Raw genomic sequence first — 24,109 nt, forward strand, 5'->3', positions numbered from 1 at the left:
TTCTCACAATCTTTAGCATGCTAATGTGAATATCTCTCCTTTCCAGGAGGATACAGTGATTTTTCCAAACTTAGCTGGCTAAGAATCTTTTAAAATGGAATACCTATCGATATCTCCCCAAACAAATTTTCTATAGAACAGACCTTGGGAAACACTGAATTAAGATATAAAATATTTCCTTGATTATAACCAATTCCATTGAGGTTACTTTACCCTATGATACTTACCCTATGATACTTTCTTACAAACAGTGTAACTGCCTATTAAAAACTGTAGCTACTCCTTCCCAGTTCCCACCTTAGTACTGGACACCTGATTTATGAAAAAACAAAAAGCAAAGCAAAGCAAAACAAATAAATAGGAGCCCTTGGTCCTACTTCCTCTCCCCCTGTGAAGATACAGAACAAAAAAGCAACCAATGGGATTCTGCATGTATCCAGCACTGTGCCTGTGTCATTCATTGGAGTACCACGCGAGGAGAAAGGACTATCCTCATAGTCCACAGGGCAAGAGATGGACTCCTCAAAGACTGAACTGCCTGTCGTATCAGTTACGTAAAGATAGGAAAGGAGGTTATCATCTGAGAATGAAGAGAGCTACAGATGTACTTTCTCACCACTGGGAACATTCAAGACCACGTCAATTTGTCAGAGCAACCACAACTAGAGGAGTAGAATGGTGACCACCATACCAAAACAAACAGGAAACAAAGCTCCAAATTACCTATCTGTAGCAAACATGGATGTTGAAGACTCTGTGCAAGTCTCTTAATTATAGAGGTACTGAGTCTGGAGGTTTCAAAGGGGAAATTTGTGTGAGCACAAATGGAAATCAAGTTACTAAAGCTTTTTCTCCAAAGACCACAAAAGTCACCTGGCAATTGGACTACCGTCAGAGTAAATTTTACCACTGCCCCAGTATATTCCTACCTGGCATAATAATATAATTCTGCTCTCGAATTACGTTAAAGTAGTTTTCAAAACAAGTGATTTGGAAGTATGGGTGACAATAGAGGTGGTGACAATGAGTATCCAAAGTCTTTTTTTTTTTTTTTTGCAGTACGCGGCCTCTCACTGTCGTGGCCTCTCCCGTTGCGGAGCACAGGCTCCGGACGCGCTGGCTCAGTGGCCATGGCTCACGGGCCCAGCCGCTCCGCGGCATGTGGGATCTTCCCGGACCGAGGCACAAACCCGTGTCCCCTGCATCGGCAGGCGGACTCTCAACCACTGCACCACCAGGGAAGCCCCCAAAGTCTTTTTTACTTTATTTTCCCCAAATGTAATAGTAATAACAACAGCAGCAGCAAGCAACACATATTAAGTGCTTACCCTGCACCAGATTCTCCTCTAATATTTTATATATATCACCCAATCATCATAACAATGATATAAGGAGCTATTATTACCTCCATTTTACAGTTGAGAAAACTGAGGCCTAAAAAAGTTAAATAATTTGCCTAAGGTCATACAAGTGGACATATGGCAAAACTAGGATTTAAAAAAGGTAGTCAGTCTGTCACTAGAGGCCTTGCTCTTAATTGCTGTGCTACACTGCCTCTTAGACCAAAGAGTACAATAAGGTGATTTATAAATAACAGGTCTCATTCAAGCCCAGAAGTTCTAATGATAATCCTAGTGAAAGAACTTATGTTCTAAAGGACGCATCATTCAATTGGGGAAGGTAATACAGTTTTGCAGGAGTGTGTAGAGGATAATCAACTACATACTTTACTACTTAATAATCCCAAGGGACATCAATTGACCTTTAAAAATTTGTACAACATCTTTCTCATCATTAAAAAACATGAAAATGTAGATAACATAGGAAATAAAGAAGTAAACGAGTCTCTCGTGTGTCACTACACAGGATTAGCATTTTTGAGCTTTTCCTTTCATTTAAAGTTTTTTATTGTCTAACCCAACAAATCCTGAAACAAATATGCAAACACTGGATAGGGTCTTACATACCACACAAAAAGGCACATCCTATAAACTTGTAAAAGATAATATCATTTTCCTAAACTGCAACCTTCTGGCTGCAAGAGACAGAAACCCATTCAAACTCGCTTAAGCAAAAGAAAAAAAGTGTACTCAACGACATGGGGGTGGGGGTCTATCACTGAACCAGTGAAAGTTCAGTGCCTCATAAGGGGCTGGAATCTGGAAGTGGAGGCTGCTTTGAAACCAGACAGTACATACCTCTCTGAATCTGTCTCTATTGCTGACTTTTTCATTTATTGGTCTCTTCTTTTAGCTTTGCATTATTCATCTGCTTCTTTCTTCTTTCGAGTTGAAGTAAAATGTTTTTTAACTAATTTTCTCCATACAAATTGATGATTTTTTTCTTTTCTTTAATCTATTTTAAAAAAATTATTAGTTTTATTTATTTTTTGGCTGCGTTGGGTCTTTGTTGTTGCGTGCAGGCTTCCTCTAGTTGTGGCGACTGGGGGCCACTCTTCATTGCAGTGCGCAGGCTTCTCATTGCGGTGGCTTCTCTCATTGCAGAGCACGGGCTCTAGGTGCGTGGGCTTCTGTAGTTGTGGCTCACAGGCTCTAGAGCACAGGCTCAGTGGTTGTGGCGCTCGGGCTTAGTTGCTCCGGGCTTAGTCGCTCTGTGGCATGTGGGATCTTCCTGGACCAGGGCTCAAACCCGTGTCCCCTGCATTGGCAGGCAGATTCTTAACCGCTGCACCACCAGGGAAGTCCCAAATGGATGATTTTTTAAATTTGTTTATTTTTAAGAATCAGGAGCAGTTAACTTCAGGGTTGGAAGGGCATGGTGTGAAGCTATAAACGTAAAATTTTTCTGGCTGACAAATTAGTATTTAAGCATCTTAAAAATGTTAATATTCTCTGATGCAGTAAGTTCATCTCAACATCGCTAGTAGTGCATTGAATCTAGGATCACAAAAATCTGAACCTGAATTCTAGCTTTGCACTTCCTTGCTATATGACCTAAGGCAAACTACTTAATTGTCTTCTCTTAATGTTTCAGTTTCTTCACTTGAAAATTGGAACCACAAGAATATTACCTTTCGGATCATGAAGATTAAATGAGATAATATATGAAATGAAGTCAGAAGATTGTCTGGCATATAGTACATGCCCAATTACTATTATCCCAAGTGAACAAATGGACAAGTGTGTAAAGATGTATATAAAATGTTTGTTATAGCACTGTTTATAAGAGTAAAAAAATTATAAACAATGAATATCAAAAAATATTTGTTTTGTTCACTGCCATATATCTAGTCTCAAGATAGCTCTTGGAATACATAGGTGCTCAGTAAGTACTTGTTGAGTGAACAAAAAACTGAGGATTGGTTAAATAAGTTGTGGCACAATCGGACAATAGAATGCTATTCAGTTATTAAAAATGACATATATAAGTATTTTCATTGAAAGTACACGTATAGTATATTCCACTTTATTTAAACATACATGTGTATACATTAATAGGAAAAAACCTAAAAGGGCATACATCTAGATGGTTGATATTTCCAATGGTGTGATGGTGGTAGTATGAATATTTTTATTATCTTATTTTTGCTTAACTGTATTAAATTTTTTTCCTATAAGGATTACGTATTGATTTTGTAACAAAACGCTATTTTTAATTAAAAAATATGTTTCAATGTACAAATAAATTGGAATCAGGGGACACAGATTTGAATCTTGGGTTAAATTTAGTTTTTTAAAAGAGCATCTTGTTACAGTTATTCATTTATATGCCTATTTTTCCATTAGACATTGAGATCTTTAACGACATAGAATATGTCTTCATCTTTCTAACACGTTGCACAGTACTTTACACATAACAGCGCTCAATAAATGCTTGTCAGTGACAGGTGATACACTCCATCACAGCTCTTGGCAATGGTGTTTTAACACTTTGGTTACAGGAGAAAAGTAAACTCTCCCAAAAATCTCTACCAAGAGATGGTAGATGGTGATGGTTCCAACAGTTTCAAAACTGATTCTGAAATACCTACAAGTGAAGAAGTGTCCTCTGAATCCCTCTTCCTTTGAAATGTAAATTCTGTCACAGGATCCTAATTTTTCAGTAAATAATTCAGAGATCAAACCAACTCGTGGTTATAGGAGAAGGTCCAAGTCTCTAGTGTTACTTGTTTAGGTAGAAATCTATAAAGAACCTGTTGATAATATGAATCGGCATCCTCCCAGCTTCAAATCTATCTACAGAAATTCAAAATACCAACCTGTTTTCTAAGCTCTAAACTGTACTCTCTACAAAAAAACACTAACGTCCTGACTTTGTCAGAATTATATTATTACCAAAGCTCAGGCATCATCTCCGGTAGTAATGAAACTAACAGCTGCCACTAGTTAATCAAGTTAGTCATTTTTATCCAAAGGGCAACACTGTCTTAAATCTCATTCTTAATTATCTCTGGATGACAGAAATCTTTAAACAAAACTAAATGATTCCTTACTTTTATACTGTTTTTTCTCTGCTTTGGTTTACAATATTTTTTAGTAGGCAGAAAGCATCACATATTTTCCATTTGATAAAAACATATTTTGCTATCTTGTGACATTTATAAGCAAGGGATTTAAAAAATTTATAGCTAGGGCTTCCCTGGTGGCGCAGTGGTTGAGAGTCTGCCTCCCGATGCAGGGGACGCGGGTTCGTGCCCCGGTCCAGGAAGATCCCACATGCCGCGGAGCGGCTGGGCCCGTGAGCCATGGCCGCTGAGCCTGCGCGTCTGGAACCTGTGCTCCGCAACAGGAGAGGCCCGCGTACCGCAAAAAAAAAAATTATAGCTAGATAAATCTTCCTAAAATATTATTTCAACTGAGTGCCCAGATTGGAAACAAACTGAGTTCAATTCCAGCTTTGCCACTTACTTACTAGCTCTATGACTTTGGACAAAGTACTTAACTACTCTAAGTCTCATCTGAAAAATAAGGTTGATGATAATAATAAAAATACCTACCTCACTGGGTTGTTATGAGAATTAAATAAAAATTTAATGAATACAGCAGCACTATCCAATAGAAATGCAAAGCAAGTCACAAATGTGAGTGGCTATGTAATTTTAAATGTTCTAGTAAGCACATTAAAAAGGCAAAAAGAAATAAGTAACGTCAATTTTAATAGCATATTTGACTTAATCCATATATCTAAAACATTATCAACTTAAAAAATTATTAATGAGATATTTTACACTTTTTGTGTACTAAGTGTTTGAAATCCAATATGTATTTTATACTTGTGGCACACCTCAAACTAGACTAGCCACATTTCAAGTGTTCAGTAGTTACAAAGGCTAGTGGCTACATTTTGGATAGCACGGGTATAAAGTATTAAAGCAGTGTCTAACATAGTATATGCTAAATAAATTTTACTTCTTAGTGTCATCATAATCCCCTCTTAGGAGTTGCTATGGATCAGTGTTTTTCAAATCATGTGCTCATAACACCAGCTAATATCTGGTGGTTCTAGGGCATGTCACTAAATAACACTGAAATACATAGTAAGAAAACTATTTCTTTTTATCTTTCTATCTTTCTAACCATATCAAGGAAAAAATGTCAGTTTGGTACTACAGGGCTTTGTTTTTTAAAATTTTAATTTTTTAATTGAGATATAATTCATAGGCAATAAAATGTACCACTTTTAAGGATATCATTTGATGACTCTAACAAATGTATACAGTCATGTAACCATCTTCTTGATCAAGATATAGAACACTTCCAACACCTGAGTTAGGGCTTCTAAAAAATCAAGAAACTAAAAAAAAACCTCAATAACAACAAGAGCCATGAAGTCAACCCCATGCCCCTGAATATATAATGTCAAACTGCTTTCCAGAAAAGTTATGGATTTACACTTCTACTAGCAATATTTGAGACTGCCTCACTGTACATTTATCTAGAGGAAATATTCAGAGATAGGACAAGGGTTTATCAATATACAAGATGTTTACTGCAGTATTTATATCAAGCAAAAAATTATAAACAATCTAAATGTCAAATGGTAATGGTTAAACAGAGATGCGTCCTTAAAATTGAAACTATAGAGCCATTAGGATAATTTTAAGTAATTTTAATAACATGGTAAAATGTTCTCAGTATAATTAAAAGTGGGCAAAACAAGTACAAATCTTTGTAGACAATGTAATGTGATCCTTATTATGTCAAAAACAAACATAACACACACAAAACTCAAAAACCTTCAGGTAAAGAAAAAAACACTAGAAGAAAATATACCAAAATATTAACAGTGGTTAGCTCTGAGTTGTGTGGTAGTATGAATGATTTTGACTTTTATATTTAATTTGTTTTATTACAATGAGCATGAATTACTTGCGGGGGCGGGGGGAGCCTATTTTTCTTCATCTGTCTTTGCTAGTTAGAGAGAAAATAACTGAAAAATGAGACCATTAATTATTGTGCAGGCTTGTTAATGAGGGTTTCTTTGAATCCAGTAGTGTTATAGAGAACCTACTATGTGTAGTCATTATTATTGGTTTGAAAGGGAATCTGGCAGTAAGAGGATTGTTGACCTAGGTTTACTTTTCCTCCTTGTCAAAAGTCTTAAGAAAGTACTGAACTGACTGACAGCACTGGGGAAGACTAAAGAGCTCTCTTCATCCACAGTTCAGGCAGGGCTCAGGTAATGTTGGCAGCACTACTAATACATTCACCTCACCTCCCTTTTCTACTCCACTTCTATCCTGTTTCTGAGAAGACAGAGGGATTTCTTCTATTGGGAGAACAATTCCATCCGTACTGATCTGGTTCTTGGCCTCTCAGCTCACACAGCTAACCTAACATGTCAACTGCTGCCAGCAAGGACCAGAACTCTTTAACACTGATTGACTTGTGAAGAGAGAAGGCAAGCCAGCTCAAAACCCAAACCAAGATGCTCATTTATTTGCAAGGTATGACCATGTGCTTCAGAAACACAACAAGAATAATGACTCAGTAGATGAATGCATAATGGGTAGAGTTCATTTATGTATGTCTAGGAAACTTGCATTTTTATAATAACCCACATTCATTCTGAATATTTTAAGATAAATAATACTTCTCAATTCATATTAACTTGACCGCCAGGGTGATCCTGCTAAAATATAAGTCAGATGCCATGGTTCTACTCAAAACTCTACAATACACACAAAAACTTGTACACAAATGTATATAGCAGCATTATTCATAATAGCCAAAAGGTGGAAATGACTCAAATGTCCATCACTGATATATGGATAAACAAAATATGGTATTTCATTTCACACAATGAAATATTATTCATCCGTAGAAAGGAAAGAAGTATTGATCTAGGCTACAACATGGATGAACCTTGAAAACATTATACTAAGTAAAAGAAGCCACTCACAAAAGACTATATATTGTATGATTCCATTTATATGAAATGTCCAGAACAGGGAAATCTATAGAGACAGAAAGTAGATTAGTGGTTCCTTAAGGCTGGGGGATTCTTTCTGAGGTGATGAAAATGTTCTAAAATTGACTGTGGCGGTAGTTGCACATATCTGTGAATATACCAAAAACCAATGAATTGTATACTTTAAAGGGGTGAATTGTATGGTATATGAATTTTACTTCAATAAAGCTGTTAAAAAACCCCCAATGTCCTACAATGCTCTCTAACTCATAGTGAAAACCAGTCCTCAAAATAGTCTACAAGGCCGTCCACGATCAGGTGCCTGATACTTCCCTGACTGCAACCCCAGACTCTACAGTCTCCTTGGATACACTGCATGATCCTGCCTTAGGACACAGCGCTGCTGTGCCTGAGATTCTCTTCCCCGCATCTGTTTTTGGCTCATTCCCTCAGTTCCTCCAAGTCTTTGCTCAAATCTCTTCTTAATGAGGCCTTTCCTGATACCATACTGAGCAGTGTGACTGAACCCTACTGCCTCTATGCATTGCTGATTTCCCTTCACCTTGCTCTGCTTTTTTCCCCCATAGAATTTATCATCTTCTGATTTACTATAAAATATACTTATTTATTAAGTTATTATTTATTTCTGTCTCTCTCTGCATTAAAATGTAAGCTTCTTGAGGATTAGGATCTTTGCTTTTATTCACAGAGGTATTCCAATATTCAGTAAATATTTGCTGAAAGAGTGAATGAACTATTGACTATGCTCTTCTCATTTGTTCAATAAATGTTTATCTATTCTAGAACTCATAACTAGGGCAATATTACTTCTGACTGTTTCACAAAGACTTTGGTGAAAATATTTGTGGTGAGTAGAACAACCCATGTCATATATAATTTCAGAAGTTGAAATTTGACTTATTCCCCGCTAACTGAGGATCTATTAGGCCAGTATGACTAATGAGACAAATGAAGAGGGAAGTAGTAAGGGCCAGGGGGAAGTATATCCATAAGATGTGCAAATACTGACACAGGAGATGACAGTCTGCACACTGCAAACTTGCATGGACCCCAGAGACATAACAGACTAACTGCTTAAGGCAAGCACTTGCATGTGTTCAGGTCACTGCTGAATCTATTTACCTAGATCCTTTTTCAGGGCAGGTTCTCTGCTTTGAAAAAGGCATGAAAATTATGCCTGTATAGAGGTCCCTGTGATCAGTTACTATCTTTTATTTCTTTGATTTTATTATGTATAAAAGGAGAAGGGAAAGCAATACAAAATTCATATTAAACTTCATATGGCTACGGAGAGAGAAGAAAATATTGACTACCTCTCTTCATTCAGAAGGCAGTTTTATTAAGAATGTTGCTAAGGAGATAATTAGTTTCTGCAAAGTTCCTTGGTGTCTTAGCAGCAAACACACACCATCTATTTTAAATAGTGTTTAAAGCTAAACAAAGATAATTACCATTACACATCATCAGAGCAGGTCCTATAGAAACAACTCATGTAACTACAAAAGGCCTGTAGAACTCTGTTTCACTGTGATCAGTGCTTGAAGCACTGAATAATATTGTCACAAAAGAACTATTTTAAAGAAATAAGGTACTTAAGAGATAGCAGCTGAAATTAGAACTCTAAATGGCAAGTTGAATTTCAGATTCAACTAATGTATATTTCCTTTTAAAATCTAAGGGACATTTTAAGTAGAACAAAAAACTTAAGAAATAAAAAATGTTAGAATTTTCAATGCTTTCACAGAGAATGGCAACCACATTTAACATGGAATAATAGTCCTTTATTCTTAAAAATAAAGCAGATATTTTATAATCAAAAAAAACCCTCTAAGTGACATTTATCTTCAGGTACCTTCTGGCTTAAAACTTAGCTTACTTATACACAGGCCCTATTCTCTCACCAAAAGTTACTTTCATTTCTGGAAATATGTCAGGGAGGGAAGGAAAGAATTGCTTTTTTTTTTTTTTTTTTTTTTTACGATACGTGGGCCTCTCACTGTTGTGGCCTCTCCCGTTGCGGAGCACAGGCTCCGGTCCCGCAGGCTCAGCGGCCATGGCTCACGGGCCCAGCCGCTCCGCGGCATGTGGGATCTTCCCGGACCGGGGCACGAACCCGTGTCCCCTGCATCGGCAGGCGGACTCTCAACCACTGTGCCACCAGGGAAGCCCAGGAATTGCTTTTTATTTTTTGGTTTTGTTTAAAACTAAGATTTTGTTTCAATTCACAGTGAAGGCAATCTCAATGTATTTTAGAAACAGAAGGTATCCCAGGATGAAGGTTGTTCAAATTGCTACATGTGAGGTTCATGTGATTTTCTAGGATGCAAGAGACGAGTTTTGACCCATCTACCTATTACATTAAGTATCTTGCTCCAAATCATAAACTAGTAAGTGGTAGTGCTGGGATCTGACTTCAAAATAAATGTCATAATCTCAGATTTTATTTAATACATCAGGGAAATCAAGTGACCTGTATCACAGAAATATCTTGCAATTGGCATTTCCCACTCTGGAAGGATAGTAGCTTCTATATCAGCATATAACACTCTGAGCTACAAGATATGATTTCTTTTTTCTTTTTTTTTTTCAGTTGCACTGCAGGGCTTGTGGGATCTTAGTTCACCAACCAGGGACTGAATCCGGGCCATGGCAGTGAAAGCGCGGAGTCCTAACCACTGGACCGCCAGGGAATTCCCAAGATATGATTTCTTTTCTGCTTATTACAATGCTCACCAATCCAGATCTTTGTGGGGCATATCATATTTTACATAATTCCAAGTATAAAAAGAGGGCACGGAGCTTCCCTAGTGGTGCAGTGGTTAAGAATCCACCTGCCAATGCAGGGGACACAGCTTCGAGCCCTGGTCCAGGAAGATCCCATATGACATGGAGCAACTAAGCCCACGAGCCACAACGACTGAACCTGCATGCCACACCTACTGAAGCCCGCGTGCCTAGAGACTGTGCTCTGCAACAAGAGAAGCCACCACAACGAGAAGCCTGCGCACTGCAACAAAGAGTAGCCCCCACTCGCTGCAACTAGAGAAAGCCCGCGCACAGCAGCGAAGGCCCAACGCAGCCAAAAATAAATAAATAAAATAAATTTAAAAAAAAAAAGAAAAGCTTAAAAAGAGGGCACTTATCATGGCACAGCTAAAAGTATACTCTGTTTCCTGGTTGCCATAGTCTCTCAAAATAATACTTCTGCACGGTAGAGTTTTGAGGTTAAGGCTGTGTCTTTGTCACTTATTCCTTTGGACTTTTAAGAAATAATCCATGTATTACATAGGAAATTGCACAGACTCCCACAAAAATTAAACCCTAACAATTCACAGAAACAAATTGTTCAACTTCTCCCCCCATATTTTATTGCTGCTCACAGCAGCCCTACTATATCTAGGTATAAAACTGAGTTTTAAAAAATATTAACCTTCCCATTTACTGAGAGTCTGGGATTTCAATATGTATTAAGAGTTGTGAACTCTTAATTACTTAACAGTCTAGTAATACCCAAGGTAATCCACATTCATCATGAAAATTGAGCCTTTCCTCTAAAAGCAGAAACTGTTGCTTTCAATTACTTAAGCCTTTACAATAACTGGACTCTGAAATACAAATTGCACTGTCTTCTTACTGATAGTGAAAAATTTCACTATTTACTTATTGCTGGAGGCTATATATTTATGAAAGTAAATTAAAAAAACCAGATTTTGGAACATTTATGTATCGCAAACATTAACTTTTTTCCAGGTTGTTAATTACCATAGCAACACCCTCTTCCTAAAAATTTCATTGATCGGGGACCACTGAACAATCCCATTCAAGATTTTACTGACCCTTCTATTGCTTAAGGATATCTGCTCAAATGTAATTTAGTGTACTGCTTAGCATATTGTTAAGTCAGACAAAGAAATACTGAGCTGGCTAGCTGGGAGAATCTAGTATAAAGCTTTTACAAAGCTGCCTTACTTTTTTTTTTTCCTGCCTTTCTTAATTTTATATTAAAGATTATTTTCTCAGGACCTGGGACACTAATTTAAGGAAATACCTAGATGTTTAGGTTGCTCTCCCATTTTTAATAGTAAAATGCAGTTTTATTCACAGTACTATTAATGAGCCAAACACATCTGAAAATATATGCATTTTTATTTCTATGTAATATGACTAAATTACAAAGAAATATATAAAAATCTTTGCCAATCTACCTTTCCATCTAAATCCAAAGTATTTTCAAAATTGAGATACAGATGTTTAGTTTTAAATGTCTAATGTTTCAAGTTAAAGAGAAAATGCTATAGTTCTTAAGTATGGGCCATGGGGCTACAAATACTCAATGGGAAATATTAACTCTCAGAAAGATCATTTAAAAGTCAATTAGTCTTTCTGAATTCTGATATTAAAGCCTATTTAAAAGCAGATAATTATATATACAATCATGAGAGAACTCATTTAGATTAAGAAAATAAAATCCATTATGGCTATCTAGTAATAAAACATTTTGAACACTAAATTATTAAATATTATTTAGAGAACAATACAATGTCAGGCATTCAAGTAATACTTATGAAGGAAATGCACAGTGATTAAAAGCATGGACTCTGGTTTTGAGTCTTGGTTCTATCTCTTAGTAGCCATGTTTACTTGGGCAAGTTATTTAATCTCTCTGCCTCAGTTTCCATATACAGAGTGGAGATAATAGTACATACCTTATATGAGGATTAAATGACTTAATATATGTAAAGTACTTAGTAAAGTTCCTAGCACATAGTAGATGCTCAATAAATATTTATCATTATTATTATTATTTTTTTTGCGTTACGCGGGCCTCTCACTGTTGTGGCCTCTCCCATTGCAGAGCACAGGCTCCGGACACACAGGCTCAGCGGCTATGGCTCACGGGCCCAGCCGCTCCGCGGCATGTGGGATCTTCCTGGACCGGGGCATGAACCCGCATCCCCTGCATCTCAACCACTGCACCACCAGGGAAGCCCTATTATGATTATTTTTATTAGCAGCAGCAGGAACAAAGGGAGGAACTTGCATAAAATAGTAGCGATAGTATTGTGTCACTCTGTGCTCAAAATTATTCAATGGTACCCCCCCAGACTACTGAATTAGGTACAAAATCCTCAGTCTGACATTTTAGGATGCACGGTTAAGCTTCCAAATACTACCTAAGAGTTTTCAAATTAGAGCAAACTTCGCATAATGTCACTACCATTTTAAACTTTTCCAAGATCATAACCACACTTATACTTCGATTTCTGAAATCAAGGCCAACTAGATAAGGCGAAATTAAATAAAACACATAGAAATGCTGGATAAAAAATGACATACATACTTTTAAATGAATAGCTTAACCTCTTAAGAAATTAAAGGAAATCTCCAAGAGTCATCACAAAAAGGGAACCAAAATTTAGGTTGATAAGTATAAACCAATGCTTGTGACTACCCAAAAGATATATGCCAATGTTCATAATATGCCAATGTTCATAAACAAGGGCACTGTATTTTAATAGCTGCAGAGGGTCAGGAGACAGGGCTTAGGCCTCAGTAAGAAAGGGAATTAGAATTAAGACTCTCGCATAATGTAGAGGCCCTCACTGAAAAGAGAGAATAGAAAAACAAAAATCTTCTATCTGCACAGGAAGATCACAAGGAAACTTGAAAATAAACCAGTATAAAGCTCTGCATGGTTCAGGAAACCTTTGGTACAGAAATTAACATTAAAAAAAGTTCTGAACTGATAATACTCTTTGGGTACCTGGCCTAAATGAAAGACAAACTACACAGAAGAGATATATCTTCAACTTAGGCTCCTCATGAGTCCTGTGAGTCTTCTTTAAGATAACTCGTAATACAAAATTACATGCAGAAATGAGCCATCAGGAGCTAATGTCAGCAGACACAACAGCAGAATTAGACCTCCAAGTACTTCAGATTATAGAATTAATGTGGTTAAAGAAAAATTTGAAAAGGATTTGAAAACATGAGAAGAAGAAATTAATGAAAAATCAGGCAAATTTGAAAAAGCAAATAGAAATTACAGGCATAAAAATATTACCTTTGAAATTAAAAACTGAATGTGCAAATTAAACACAGATTATACATAGCTGAAGAGAGAATTACTGAACTGAAATACTAATGTGAAAAAAAGTACACAGAAGGCAGCACAGAGAGATAACAGGTGGATAATATAAATAAGAGGTTAAGAGACATGAAAACAGATAAATGCCTAACATATAGCTCCCAGGAATTCCAGAAGGAGAGAACAGAATAATTGGGGAAAAAATGCAATATTCAAAGAAATAACGACTGGAAAATTTCCAGAAATTATGCCAAACATGTATTTTCATACTAAGTAACATAAATAAAAATAAATCCACATTTAGATACGTAGTACTGAAACAAGAATACCAAAGACAAAAAGATAATCTTAAAGAGCCAGAGAAGAAAATATTGCCTACAGATGAAAAACAATTGTATCGAGAGTAGACTTCATTAAGAAGTCTACTAAAAAGCAACAATTGGAAATAGTATTCCCTATATAGTATACCGGGGCCACACGGTACTGGCATTCGGGATCTTAGCTCCCCAGGGATCGAACCCACGCCCCCTTGCAGTGGAAGCACGGAGTCTTAACCACTGGACTGCCAGGGAAGTACCAGTATTCCACTGTCTTCTGATTTTTAGTGCTGAAAAAAACTATCAACCTGAAATTCTAAACTTAGCTAAACTAAGATATTTTTAGACAAAAACATCAAGTTGACCAGAACCTGAAAGAACTACTAAAAGAGGTTCTTTAGTAAGAAGAATACTGGATCAGAAAGAAGGGCCAGGATGAAGAGGGGGGAGAGGCAAATATGTAGGTAAATCTAAACAAATATTGACTATTGAAAATAATAATGATTCATTTGGGGATTATAAAAACAAAGTAGAACCAATATGCTGGACAATGATAGCTTGTAAGTTGGGAGTAAGGTGATTAGAGATTTTTCTAAGGATCTGTTTGTGAGAAAGGCAGAAATAGATTAATTTTAACCACTGTTTCTTCATTCATTCAACAATTATCTTTTACGGACAGGTAAAACTAATATATAATAACAGAAGTCATAATAGTTATTATTTTGTGTGGAGTTGTGCAAAGGAGGGGACATGAGGAATAAGGGAGGCTTCTAGAGATACTGGTAACATTCTATTATTTGATCTGTGTGGTGGTTACATAGATGTAATCAATTTGTGCTATTTCATTGCTTATCATTTGTATACTTTTCTGTATGTAATGAAGTATGTACACGTAATATTTCTGTAAAGTTTATAAAAGGAAACTACTGCACAGTTTACACCAAAATAAAATTTTGATAGATTATAAATATATAACTTTAAATACAAGTCCTAAAAATAATGGAAAAAATAGAGGTTAGTATTTATATAATCTTGACTGGGAAAGAACTTTCTAAGCATGACATCAAAGGCAGAAATCACTGGTAACTTTGACTACATAAAAGTAAAAAAAAAAAAGTTTTATACAACAAAACACTGTGAATAATATAAAACAAAAATATCAAATAGAGGAAAATATATTTGCAAATATATTAGAAAATGGTCAATATCCTTAATTACACAGATATAATTCTTGCAAAGAATATGAACTGGCAATTCACAAACAGAAATATATAAATGGCCAGTGAGCTCTGGAAACTGACAAAGAGGTTAACTAATCTGCCTAAATTCATAAAAACAGTAAGAGGGAAATATTCAAATCCAGCCAATCTTACCTTTCAATTAATATTTGTTTAATGAATGAGTGATTATATATTTAAGACTATAAGATGTTTTTATCATTGACTACAAAATGCAGGTTATAAAACAGAATGTACAATGAGGCAAATAATAATACAAAGTGAAAAAGTACACAAACACCTCTAATGCCTCCCTGTGTATCTATGTATACATGGCTCAGCATGGATCTCTCAGGGTCCCCAATCATTAAATTCAATTATCTGTCTTTCCTACTCTTAGTTTCCAAATTAATCTTCCTAAAATACTATGACCTTCTTGTAATTTTATTGCTTAAAACTTTCAATGATTCCTCATTTTCTACACAGGAAAGTAGAAAAAAATTCCTCAGCATGGAATTCAAGACCTACAATTATGGCATCCAATCAACCTTTTCACTTATTACACACATTCCAGCTAACTGACTACTTGCTGTTCTTTTTCTATGTATGTCGCCTATAGTTTTCTGTAACTTGTTCATGTGGTTAAATCTGCCTAGAATGTACTCTCCCTCCATATGTCCATTTTTTTATCCAAGGCTCAGGTTATACACTATCTTCTCCATGAAACATTTGCTAGTTTCTCTTAGCCACTCTGAGAATCCATGGCTCTTTTACATCTCTCTCCAGGCACTTATTTTCTTATTTTTTATGCTCTATCTTTCCTAATAGACAATCACTTACTTGAGGCAGGATCTTTATCTTCTTCATCTTTGTATTCTTCTTACTAAATATTTACTGAATGAATGTACTTAATCAACAAAACAGAAAAACTCACAGAATTCAATAGTATTATGTTTGGGTATCTTTAAAGTGCCAGTCTGTTCCTTGAACATAAGAAACAAAACTGTTAACAGTGAAGATTGGTCATTACTCTCCAGGTCTTTGACCGAATTAAGTGATTTATGAACTTAATAGAGTATACATCCTTCATCTCACACAAACTCTAAATTATTCTATGAACTGATGCATTTTGGTCTACAGCAGTTTGGTCAGCACTCACCTTACTTTTCCTACATAAAGGGAATTTAAGCCTTCCTCTCTGGGAAAGGGGAAAGAGTTACAGGACTGAATGTTCTCCCTTACCTTTTCGTGTTATGCACAGTGGTTCCCCCCAGGACAATCCTCACTCCAGGAGTGGTACGGTTCAGGTTATAAACTGTTAGAGCCTCTTCATAGGTGGCTCCTCCAATTATAAACACAATGATATCCTGAGGTCTACAATAATGAAGGAAGTTAATATCATAGGATAAGGGGGAAAAAAGGCAAAATTTGCTGTTACTATCATATACACAGTTTTAATTTCTGAATCTTTCTTTTTTGGTAAAGGAAGCAGAATTAAAGGAGAATAGAATAAAAGGTTTAAAAAAAGTTTTAATTATCTGAAATTGGCAGGAAACAGAGCAGGAAATGCTGAATAGTGATTTGCTTTCTGTTTATGAGCGGATGTCATAATTTCTGTGCTGTGGATTTCAGAATAGCACAATAGCGTTTGCTGGAACCCAATGTAGGAATATTCTTTTATATTCAAGAGGCTGAAGAGTACTTCACTGTGATATGGTATCAATATAGCAGTAATTTATGCTTGTACTACACATCTCCTTTCACGTATAAGCCCTTCATCAAATACTTAGTACAGTGTCATTACAATGGCTTCTGTCCAAGGACCTCAAAGTATTTTGGAAAGTACTGGTATATTTGGATGTCCCCATAACACGGGAACAAGAAACATTTAGTATTTTGAGTGCAAAAAAAGAATGGGATACATAAATTAATGGCGCTTCTAGAAATCCACCTCTTCTTAAAATCTTTGTTCCTCAATCCTTTGGTAAACCAAGAAAAAGAAACCATGGAAACAAAAAACTGGTGGGTGTAGTTTTGACACTGGACATGCTGACGCATCAGCTCAGTCACTAGCCTCATTTAGGTTGCACTGCATAGTTTTACGGTGCTTCAATCTTTATCAAAATAGCTTTATAACAAAAGTGAGTGGTCCTCCTATTAGATCCTTCTGAAGATATGAACAAGAAGGAGATCACATTATTTTCAAAACTGTTAAAGTCTGCCTTGTTTTTCTTTTCTCATGCCACCAAGAGAAGATAAAATTACTTAATCTTAGTAGGCAAATAATTTTGTTAAATCACTTACCGGCCATTATTTAAAATGACATCAAGCAGAAGCAACCATTTTGGAGGTTATAGCACAAAACTAAATAGAAATACCTTGAGTCAAAGGATGTACATGCTTATATATAAATCATGGAAAGAAACCCAACAACCAACCCTACATTTCCTTTCTGTTTGTCTCTCTGTCTCTTTCTAAAACACCTTGAAGGAATCACTAACTGAGAGAGTATTTGTTCTTGTGGGACTTCATGAAAACAGAATCAGATGTTGTGGCTATTTAAAAATGTTCTGGTGCAGCCACTATGGAAAACAGTATGGAGGTTCCTCAAAAACCTAAAAATAGAGTTGCCATATGATACAGCAACCCCACTCCTGGGCATATATCCAGACAAAACTATAATTCAAAAAGATACATGCACCCCTATGTTCACGGCAGCATCATTCACAATAGCCAAGACATGGAAACAACCTAAATGTCCACTGACAGATGGATAAAGAAGATGTGGTACATATATACAATGGAATACTATTCAGCCATAAAAATGAATGAACTAATGCCACTTGCAGCAACATGGGTGGACCTAGAGATTATCACTTACTAAGTGAAGTGAGTCAGAAAGAGAAAGACAAATACCATATGATATCACTTATATGTGGAATCTAAAATATGACAGAAATGAACTTATCTATGAAATAGAAACAGACTCACAGACATAGAGAACAGACTTGTGGTTGCCAAGGGGGGGATGGGGGATGGGGGAGGGATGGACTGGGAAGTTGGGATTAGTAGATGCAAACTATTACATATAGAATGGATAAACAACCAGGTGCACAAGGAACTATGTTCAGTATCCTGTGATAAACCAAAATGGAAAAGAATGTATATATTTGTATAACTGAATCACTTTGCTGTACAGCAGAAATTAACACAACACTGAAAATCAACTATACTTCAATTAAAAAAAACTTAAAAAAATAAATGTAAGAATGTTCAGATAATCTCTGAATTGCAGAGATACCCAACAAAGGCTCCCAATAATGAAGGGGTGGTTATTTTGCAATTGATCTAGCAGAGTCAATTATGACATTTCTATGTGAACTTGGGACTTAAAATCATGCCTCTGAAATGCTACATTTTAAGACAAGGTAAGCTTCATTTGAATCTACCCACCTGAAACAATGTATTTAGCATCATGATGCTTTAAGTGTTCCACAGTGTTATATATTCTACAATCATTTTTTGTTACTTTAAAATACACTGTTTTGGGGAATTCCCTGGCAGTCTGGTGGGTGGGACTCTGTGCCTCCACCGCAGGGGGCCCTGGTTCCATCCCTGGTCACGGAACTAAGATCTTGAAAGCCACGCGGCATGGCCAAAAAAAAATAAAAAATTATAAAGTAAAATATCTGTTTTTGACTAGATAAATGTTTGCACATGGTATAATATAAAAAAGGGCATATTGTAAAAAAAAAGTAAGTTTCCTTCTCACCTCAGTTCTCTTACACCCCAGTTTCTCTCTAGAGGCAAACGCTATTACTCATCTCTTATGAATATCCTTTCAGAGAGACTATCTATGTGTATATACATATATTTACAAATTTACATATTCATATTATAAGATACATGCATATGTATGTATATATTTAATATATATTTTATATACAGTCTATAAACTGCATTTTATATATAGTTGTGTGGACATACTGTGCATTTTAAATTTTGGTAGGTATCTCCAAGGTGTTCTACAGATGTCATTCTATTAGCAATTCAGGAAAGTGCCTATTTTTCCACATCCTGTCAGTACTGTGTATTATCAAGGCTTTTGGTCCTTTTAAACTAAGTTGATCACTTGCTCCTCCTCAATACTTTCTTTACTTGGTTTCCAGGACATCACATTCTTTTGGTTTTCTTCTTACTTCATTAGTTGACATTTTTCAGTGTCTCTTCATGGTCTCATCTCATCTCCCTGATCTCTTTATTTCTTTTCTTTTCTTTTCTTTTTTTTTTTGGCTGTGTGGGGTCTTAGTTGCGGCACACAGGATCTTTCGTTGTGGCACGCTGGCCCTTTGTTGTGGTGTGCAGGCTTCTCTCTAGTTGCAGCGCACGGGATTCTCCCTAGTTGTGGCATGCGGGTTTTCTCTCTCTAGTTGTGGTGCGAGGGCTCCAGAGCATGGGATCTGTAGTTTGTGGCGCGCGAGCTCAGTAGTTGTGGCACGTGGTCTTAGTTGCCCCGCGGCGTGTGGGATCTTAGTTCCCTGACCAGGGATCAAACCCACGTCCACTGCATTGGAAGGCAGATTCTTTACCACTGGACCACCAGGGAAGTCCCTCACTGAACCTCTTAATGAGTGTCCAGAACCCATTCATCGGTCCTCCTTTCTTCTTGATCTACACTTACTCCCTATATCTGTGTAATGTAGTAGCTACTAGCCACATATGGCTATTTAAATTTAAATTAATTAAAATAAAATAAAAAATTCAGTTCCTCAGTGGAACTAGCTATATTTCAAGTGCTCAATAGTCACATGTAGCTAGTAGCTACCTTATTAGATAGCATGGATATAGTATATTTCCATCATTGTAGAAAGTTCTATTGAACTGCACTTCCCTAGATGATCTCACCCAGTTTTGTGGTTTTTAAATACATTTATCTGCTGATGACTCCCAAATCTCTATCTCCAGCCCAGACTGCTCTCCTAAATGCTAGACTTAAGCATCTGTCTAATTGACATTTCTACTTGGCTGTTTAGTTTATTTCTGAATTCGGCATGTCCAAATCCCTAATCCTCTCCCCCAGGCTTGTTCCACATATAGCTCTCCCCATGTTAGTGGATGGCCAACCTATCTTTTCACTTGCTTAAGACAAAACTTTGGCGCCATCCTAACTTCTCCTTTATGGCTGCAGATATAGTGAGAGGAAGAGAGGGAGAATCTTGAATCTTATAGGCCATGGGGGGATCACCGAAGGGTTTTAACAGGTTACCATGATCAAACTTGCTTTTCTGAAGGAAAATTTTGGCAGCTATGTGAGAACGAATTGGGGGTTGCTGGTGGGAAAACCTGGAGAACAAAAGTCTACTGTAAGACTTTTGGGAAGATGTGATAAAAGTTGGAACTAAAGAAATACCAGAAGTGGAGGGGAAGGACTGGATATAGAAGACACAAAAAATGTAGACTCTTCATTCAGTAGTTGGTCAATGATTAAATGTGAAGGATGAGGATAAAGGAAGAATCTGTGATAACTTCAAGTATTCTGGTTTTGGTGACTAGGTATAGTGGTTTAAGTTTGAGAACAAAGAAAGCAAGACTGACTGAATTAAGACAAAAACATGCTGTTTTTGAGATACCTGTGGAACATCCCAATGGAGATGTCCACCAGACATCTGGACATTGAGACCTGATGATGTCCCTGAATACAGGTGGCAGCTGAAGCCGTGGGAATAGATGAGTTCTACCTAGGGGGATCATGTAGAATGAGAAGAGAACCAAAAGACAGAGTTTGGGAGGATTCTTTAACATCTACAGGATAAGCAAGAACAGTAGCTAGCAAAGGCAATTGAGAAGGAAACTGTCAGAAAGGTAGGAGGAGAACCAGAGGGAGAGGCCAAGGGACAAGTGAGTTTGAAGAACAGAATGGTTAAGTGTTAAATGCAGTAGTGAGGTAAATAAGTGAGGATTGAAAGAGACCACTGTGCACATTCCTGCAATGTGATTTTGCAAGAAGAGTTTCAGGGTATTATAGTGGAGCAAGAAGCCAGGGTACATGGATTGGAGAGGTGAGAAGTGAAGATAGCGACTTTATCCAAGAAGCTTGACTGAAGAGAAGACAGGTTAGAGGAGAATCCAGGCTCAAGGGCTTTAAATACATTACTTAACAGGAGAAACTTGAGTATGCGTGTAGTCTGTGGAAAAGTAATTAGAGGAAGACAAGCTGAAAATACAGAAGAAGGAAGGAGGGAGAGGGAGAAGGGGGAGAGAAAGAGAGAGAGGAGAGAAAGTGGAAATAATTACAGAAAGTGCAAGTAATTACAGAGAAAGGCTTCCTTCAATGATGGCAGGAGTCTAAAACGAGTGTTGGCAGAGAGGTTAGCTCTGAATTGGAAAAGAGGATGTATTTCCTTTAGAATGAAGGAAGGAGATTAGGTAGATATATGTAACTAAGTTTATAAACATGGGGGCTAGACACTCAGGGAGCTAATGTCTGACAGACTCAATTTTTTCCACTGTGAAGTAGGAAACACTGGTGTGGGTCAGGTGACTTAGACATTATGGAAAACATTCTAAACTGATGTAGTGAATGAGACAAAGAGAGAGAACTACTAAGTTTGACTGAGTATCCCTGAAGGCCCAAGTGAAGTGAGAAACAGTGAATTTGTAGTGGCCCTGATCTATAATTTGTATGATTTCCTCTAGTAGCACAGAAAAGAGATATGAGCCTTAAGCCTAAATTATTAATCCAATATTAATCTGGTGCTTTAGGCTGCAGGGAAAGAGGTTCTTTAGAAACTTATAGGAAAGCATTACCACTGTTCATGAATGACTAAAATTTTCTATACTATCAACGTTCTTTTCCTTCAAGTATTTGCCTCCAGGTACTGGCCAGCTTTTTCTTGCTGAAAAAGGTCATTTGCTTAGGACGAGTTGTATAATTGTGATAGCAATAGTTTTCTACCAAGTATGATAAACTCTCAATTATTTGGGGACTGAATATTCAGGCAAAATACAGGTTCTTGTCTTTTTCTACATCTGGTATGTGTTGTTTCAATTCTTACTAATATTTCTACAGAAGGGGAAGGGGAATATGAACATCTAAAACTCAAGTTCAGCTCTTGTCAGGATCTTTAGGGGTGTATTTCATAAGAAAGAGATCAAATAAACTACAATTGGTTGTAATTTTAAAAACTGATATGAGTCCCTGTAACTTTTACCATAGTATTACCCTCAAGAATATACACTAAATTTCTAAGGATATATATTTTTAAATCTTCCCACTATATTGGTTCTAGAGGTACCAATGATCTGAGATAATAATGGCTTCTGAAGTGCAGTCCCAACTGGTTTAATATTCATTAAAGAATGAGTTCTTTGGGAAAAAAAATTCCAGTGTTATAAGAATGTGCCATCAAGGAGACTGAGGACACTCTACCAACAGTTTGGTCTGTGTTGTAACTATCTAGGGTCAGCCTAGGTGGAAAACAGGAGAAAAAAAAAGGCTGTTACAGTATTCAGAAACAATAAAATCCTCAAACCTGAAATGAGTTTTTTTGCCAGAAAATGAGTACTTTTTACAGTAACATTCCATAAGCAGTGCTCTTGATGTTGAGGGACAAATCTAGCTTGAGACCCTTTATGCAGCTTATCTTGAGTAAATACTCATGAATTACACAGAATACTCCATTAAGAAGAAGGGAAGCAGGTTTCTCCCTTACAGGGGTACAGTGACTGATGAGAAGAATTAGACAGTAACACTTTTGTTTTGAGCTCTTGATCTGGTAAGTCAATTTAAAAAGCAGATAAGGGACTTCTCTCTGGTCCAGTGGTAAAGAATCCGCCTTCCAATGCAGGGGACGCGGGTTTGACCCCTGGTCAGGGAACTAAGACCCACATGCCACAGGGCAACTAAGCCCATGCGCCACAACTACTGAGCTTGCACGCCTCAACGAGAGAGCCCACGTGCCGCAACTAAGACCCAACGCAGCCAAAAATAAATAGAATAAAATAAATAATAAATAAACCTTAAAAAAAAAAAGAAAAGCAGCTGAGTGGAGTAATAAGGATCACCCTGGAAAATGATGTCGCTTTTCCATAGCTGCCCTCTGCCTATCACCTGCCTCTAGAGTATATATCTTTCTTATGGAAAAGAAAGGCAAGAACTGGGAAGGAATAAATTCAAGCAGGTTTCTAACATAGCCAGAGAACACTATTCTTTAGTCTGATAATTTCAGGGTGCCAGAGTATTTTCATATTGATGGAGAGGGAAGAAGATGCCACGGGTGGTAACTGTGGGTGTAGGTTATATCAGTGTAACGACAAAACTTACATGTAGGGATAGGCTCTTAGAGCTTGACTCAGTTGTGTACCTAACAAAGATGACTATGTCACATTTGGTTATGAAAACATTAATAAATGTTTTCCTGAGCCTCCTACTACTTAGTCAGGCTGGCTTAAGGAGGAACATTGGTGAAAAAAAAAATTAAAAAAACATCCCTGACATTTTTCCTTTTAATTCCTTCCCCTGGTGAATTTTAAAAGTAGATGTTCTAATGAGGCCAACAGTAAAACATACAGTAAATCATTTTTATATGATGGTTGAAGCTAAGTGGAATACACAAGTTCAATTCTTTGTACACATCTTCCTGTGCTCTGTAATTCACCATAGCAACCAAAAGCATTAATTAATGCAGATAGCAAACATTAGAAAACAGCAGTCTGTTCATGCTGTGTATATATATATATATATATATATACACATACATACAAGGACACCTTGAGAACCCAACCAATTTATATCCTATTGTATTAGAAAAATAAAAAAATTTTCACACATAGTGTCTCTGGAAATCATTATTTTAATCGTTAATCATTCAGTTAAGCAGAAAAACAAACTTTTAAGAGGCAGTATTTTACCTATTTTGTGGACTGTTACACTTATGGCTAAAATTCAAATTTTTGAATCTAGTACTTACAGGTAGTAAAGATCATATGAGCATTGACTGTAGGAAAAAAGGCCAATGAGAAAGGACTGCTGATTTCATAGAAACAAAAACAACAAGATTCTACTAAATTTGTATAAATGTGAAAGAGTACTTCCT

At 36.7% G+C, this 24,109-nt stretch overlaps 1 protein-coding gene across 2 annotated transcripts in view; it reads right to left on the reverse strand.

Moving 5' to 3' along the window:
- VPS45 (vacuolar protein sorting 45 homolog) overlaps window positions 1–24,109 on the reverse strand; it is a 66,661-nt gene that overhangs the window by 8,877 nt on the left and 33,675 nt on the right. For both annotated transcript variants that reach the window (XR_003794422.1, XM_029228506.1), the window contains one exon: window positions 16,257–16,388. Coding sequence is in view for 1 of the 2 variants with exons in the window: in XM_029228506.1 (XP_029084339.1) it covers window positions 16,257–16,388 (132 nt within the window). In the remaining variant the exon portion in view is untranslated. The remainder of the gene's footprint in view (window positions 1–16,256; window positions 16,389–24,109) is intronic.

This window comes from Monodon monoceros, unplaced genomic scaffold, assembly GCF_005190385.1.
Source record: "Monodon monoceros isolate NGI ecotype Baffin Bay Population unplaced genomic scaffold, NGI_Narwhal_1 Super_Scaffold_18, whole genome shotgun sequence".
NCBI lineage: Eukaryota > Metazoa > Chordata > Mammalia > Artiodactyla > Monodontidae > Monodon > Monodon monoceros.